Source organism: Orycteropus afer, unplaced genomic scaffold (assembly GCF_000298275.1).
Source record: "Orycteropus afer afer isolate SDZICR_OR568_19922 unplaced genomic scaffold, OryAfe1.0 scaffold00229, whole genome shotgun sequence".
Lineage (NCBI taxonomy): Eukaryota > Metazoa > Chordata > Mammalia > Tubulidentata > Orycteropodidae > Orycteropus > Orycteropus afer.
In genome coordinates, this window is record NW_006921816.1 from 908,610 (window position 1) to 913,351 (window position 4,742).

Consider the following 4,742-nt stretch of genomic DNA (forward strand, 5'->3'; position numbering starts at 1 on the left):
GATCTCTCTTGAGATATAGAAGAGATTAAACAAGCAAGCCAACAAGCAGAGATGGAGGGCGGTAGATGTCATGCTATATGCAGATCACCAAAGAGTCAAGGAAAAAAGGCAAGACCTTCCCTTAGGGTTGAGATGGAGATAGAAATAGAGGAAGAGAAAAAGTGAGAGATAGATAGATAGATAGATAGATAGATAGAGCCTTCCCCTAAAGCTGGTGTCCTCAATTTGGACTTGTAGCCTGTTAAACTGTGAGAAAATAAATTTCTCTTTGTTAAAGTCATCCACTTATGGTATATATCTTACAGCAGCAATAGATAACCAAGACAGGAACTTTGCTTTCTAATAGTGCTTTATATCATTACATAAAGGGATAGTTTATTTCTCTATTTGTTTTTATCCTTGGTGATCTGATGAAGCATTTTCATAACTATGTAAGAGAACTTTCACTTATTTTTTATTTCTTCTTCAAACCAAACAACACAAGAAGGAAGAGTCCTCAAGGGGACCATAGACCAGACCAGATTGTGTTTCTCAACAGGAGCACTAATGACATTTTGGGTGGGGAAAATTCTTAATTCTGCACATTGCAGGAGGTTTAGCAAGCCTGTCTAGCACCCATTAAATGCTGTCCTTGATTGAAAAACAATGATCCAGATTATACTATATATGAAAGGAAAGTAACTTACATCTATGTGTGACTTTTCTCAGAGACACCTGAGAAGAAAAACCTGGAGACTAATTACAAAAACCATCCCTGTGAAGCACAGTTCTACTTGCACACACATAAATAAGGTCACCATGTGTCAGAATCAACCCAAAGGCAACTAGTTACTGGTTATGGTCATTATATGAATGCTACAGTGGACAATGAACTAGGTTAATTATGGAGGTTATTTAAAATATTGGTGACTGCATTTTATAAAAGTTAGCTGAATATGTGTATTTGTGTATCAATAGTTATCATCCATAAATTTAATAGTGGAAAATGGCAATACAGTAGATGTGTTCAATGACCTCAAATGAAAGAACTAAGACCACAATTTCAATAAGTTTTTCTTCTTCCTCTTTTTTTTTTGGTGCTAATCCTGACTTTTATCTTTGTTGTTGTTGTTGTTATGTACCATCGAGTCGGCCCTGACTCATAGAGACCCCTCCTTGGATTGCCGAGGCAGTATCACTATGGAAGTAGATTGCTCAGTCTTCCTTCCAAGGAGTGGCTGGTGGGTTTGAACCACCAGCCTTCTGGTTAGCAGTCAAGTGCCTTAGGCACTATGCTATCTACTCTTCATAAATGACTTGGGTAAAGTTCTTAATACCTGTAAGAATACACAGTTAATTTGAGAGACAGATAGCTCATTAATCCAAGTAATTTAGACAGTTCCTAACTTTCTCCTCTTTTGCTCCAAAATTGAGATTACCCAAAATCTCTGGCTAATTATATTTCTTCTTAAAATAAATATCAGATTAATTTATATGAGCCCAGAATCCTATCTGAGTAGATTTATTTATTTCCTACTTTCTCAATAAAGGGCTTTTCAGAAAGGTGTAAAAAATACATCTCCAAAACAGCTATAAAAAAAGGAAAATCAAAGGATTCTATGAAAGTTTTTTTTTAAACAAACAAAAAAATCTCATTTGTTTTCTCTCAGTTGTATTTCTTTTCAATCATGAATTCATTGTGTATCATATCTTTGAGTTGGTATGATGTCAACTTAGTTTTGGGAGATAAAATTTTACATTAGTTGAACAGGGATTACTAAATATTAAATATATTCCTCAAAGAATCCCAGTTTACATTAACTTTTGACACTGGTCAAAAGTTTACCAGCTTTTAAAAATGTTTTCTCTCCCTTTGCCTGAGAAAAAGCTTATCAAGAAGCAAATGGGTACATCCAATATCTATTCCCTTACCTTGAGTAGTCATGCTTGAAACAGAAACAGTAATCTAAAATTCTTGCTTTGGGTCCATTCTCAACAGTTATGGCACAACTCCCCCTGTTCCCCACCTCCAAACCCCAAGGCATTCCCCCCCTTCCCTGTTTCATACATACCTCCAAAAATAGATCCCTTCAAGGAACGTCCTGAGAACAACAACAGGCCACTGATACTGAGTTGGACACTTGCACTAATCCACCCCACAATCACACAGACACCGTGGCTTTCATGGCAGGAGGCCAGGGCAGCTACCTATTAGAAAGCAAATGCAGAGCAGTGCAGGGGTTAGAAGATGTGTACATTTAGGAGTCAGACCTAAATTTTAATCTCAGCTTGACTGAATTATCTGTAACCTTCTTTTCTGATTCTCCCAATCCTCATTTGAAATAATATTTTTTAATGATACTATGAAATATAGTTAAGACACTGTGTGTTGCCTGGTATATATTGTTGTTATGTCCCTTGCAGTCAATTCTGACTCATGTTATTATTATTATTATTATTTATTATTGTTTGCCATTGAGTTGATTCTGACTCATAGCAACATTATGTACCAGAGTAGAATTACCCTATAGGGTCTCCTAGGCTGTAATCTTCAAGGGAGCAGATTGCCATGGCTTTTTTCCTCCATAGAACAGCCTTTGGTTTCAAACCACAGACCATTTGGTTAGCAGCCAAACATTTAAATACTATCAGCTCTCTTAGTGTATATATTTTAAAAACAAACAAACAAAACAAAACAAAAAAAACCCTCAAAACCAAATTCACTGCCATCCAGTTGATTCTGACTCACAGCGACCCCCATTGGGTTTCCGAGGTGATAAATCTTTACAGAAGTAGATTGCCCCATCTTCCTTCTGTGGAGTGGCTGGTGGGTTTGAACTGTCAACCTTCTGGTTAGCAGTCAAACACCTTAGACACTACACAACAAGAAGAACCAACCAACCTCACTGCCCTCAAGTTGGATCTGACTCATAGTGACCCCTCCTTGGGTTTCTGAGGTGGTCTCACTGTGGAAGAAGATGTCCAATCTTCCTTCCCCTTATATATACAGCTCCTAGTATATAGGAAAGTGGGGGAAAGTGATGCAGGAGGGGAAGAGAAAGCAGAGCAGCAGCCAGGGATCCAGGTAAGGGGAGGGACTCAGCCCCTGCCCCTTCACCCTGAACAGGCAAGAAAGTGAAGCCAGAGAGGACGACAGAGCAGAGCAGCAGCCAGGGATCCTAGTAAGGGGAGGGTGGAGAGGTTTCGAATCGCTAAGGGAAACAAACTTGTCTGTCAGTTTGTTGTACTGCTGTGACTTGTGTGTTGCTGTGAGGCTTGAGGCTGTGCCACTGGTGTTTCAAGTGCTGCCATGGTTGCATATGGTGCACAGGTTTCAATGCAGCTTACAGACTGAGACAGACTAGGAAGAAGGAAGAGACCATCCACTTCTCAAAGAATTGACCAGGGAAAACCTTATGAATAGCAGAGAAACAATGTCTGGTACATTACTGTGCAACTTTATGAACAGGGCAGAAATATTATCCAATATAGTGCAGAAGGATGAGCCCCTTAGGTCAGAAAGCTTTCAAAATATGACTAGGAAAAAGCTGCATCATCATCAGAATAGGACCAACCTATGGATAAAGTAAAGCTTTTGAGACCTCTATTTGCTGACATGGCATGACTCAAATAGAAGAGAAACAACTGCAAATATCCATTATTAATAGGAACATGGAATGTACAAAGTATGAACCTAGGAAAATTGGAAGTTGTCAAAAATGAAATGGAACACATAAAGGTTGTTATCCTAGGCATTAGTGAGCTGAAATGGACAGGTTTTGCCCAATTTGACCCAGACAATTGTATGATCTACTATGCCAGGAATGATACTTTGAAGAGGAATGACATGGCATTCATCATTACAAAGGATGTTTCAAGATCTGTCCTGAAGTACATTGCTGTCAGTGATAGGACAATATCCATATGCCTATGAGGAAGACCAGTTAATACTATGATTATTCAAATTTATGTCCCAACCACCAAAGCCAAAGATGAGGAAATTGAAGATTTTTATAAATTTCTGCAGTCTGAAATTGACCGAATGTGCAGTCAAGACATGTTAATTATCACTGGTGACTGGAATGCAAAAGTTGGAAACAAAGAAGATGTAGTTGGAAAATTTGGCCTTGGTGACAGAAGTAACGCTGGAGATTGCATGATAGAATTTTGCAAGACCAATGACTTATTCATTGCAAATGCCTTTTTTCAACAACACAAATGCTGGCTATACACATGGACTTCACCAGATGGAATACACAGGAATCAGATTGACTTCATCTGTGGCAAGAGGCAGTGGAAAAGTTCAGTATCTTCAGCCAAAGCAAGGCCAGGAGCTGATTGTAGAACAGACTATCAACTGCTCATAAGCAAGTTCAACTTGCATTGAACAACAATTGAATTTAATTGTTGAAGACAATTAAAACAAGTTCACAAGAGCCAAAATATGATCTTGAATGTATCCCTCCTGAATTTAGAGAACATCTAAAGGATAGATTTGATGCACTGAACACCAATGACTAAAAACCAGAATTGTGGGATGACATCAAGAACATCATCCATGAAGAAAGCAAGAGATCATTAAAAATAAGAGAAAGAAAAGACCAAAATGGATGTCAGAAGAGGCTCTAAAACTTGCCTTTGAGTGGAGAGTATCTAAAGCAAATGGAAAAAATTACAAGATAAAAGAGCTGCACAGAAGATTTCAAAGAGCAGCTTGAGCAGACAAAGCCAATTACTATAATGAAATGTGCAAAGACCTAGAG

At 38.3% G+C, this 4,742-nt stretch overlaps 1 protein-coding gene across 1 annotated transcript in view; it reads right to left on the reverse strand.

Moving 5' to 3' along the window:
* LOC103203785 (alcohol dehydrogenase 6) overlaps nucleotides 1–4,742 on the reverse strand; it is a 45,891-nt gene that overhangs the window by 2,964 nt on the left and 38,185 nt on the right. Inside the window, exon 6 of the mRNA XM_007948867.1 lies at nucleotides 2,052–2,187. Within this exon, the coding sequence (XP_007947058.1) occupies nucleotides 2,052–2,187 (136 nt within the window). The remainder of the gene's footprint in view (nucleotides 1–2,051; nucleotides 2,188–4,742) is intronic.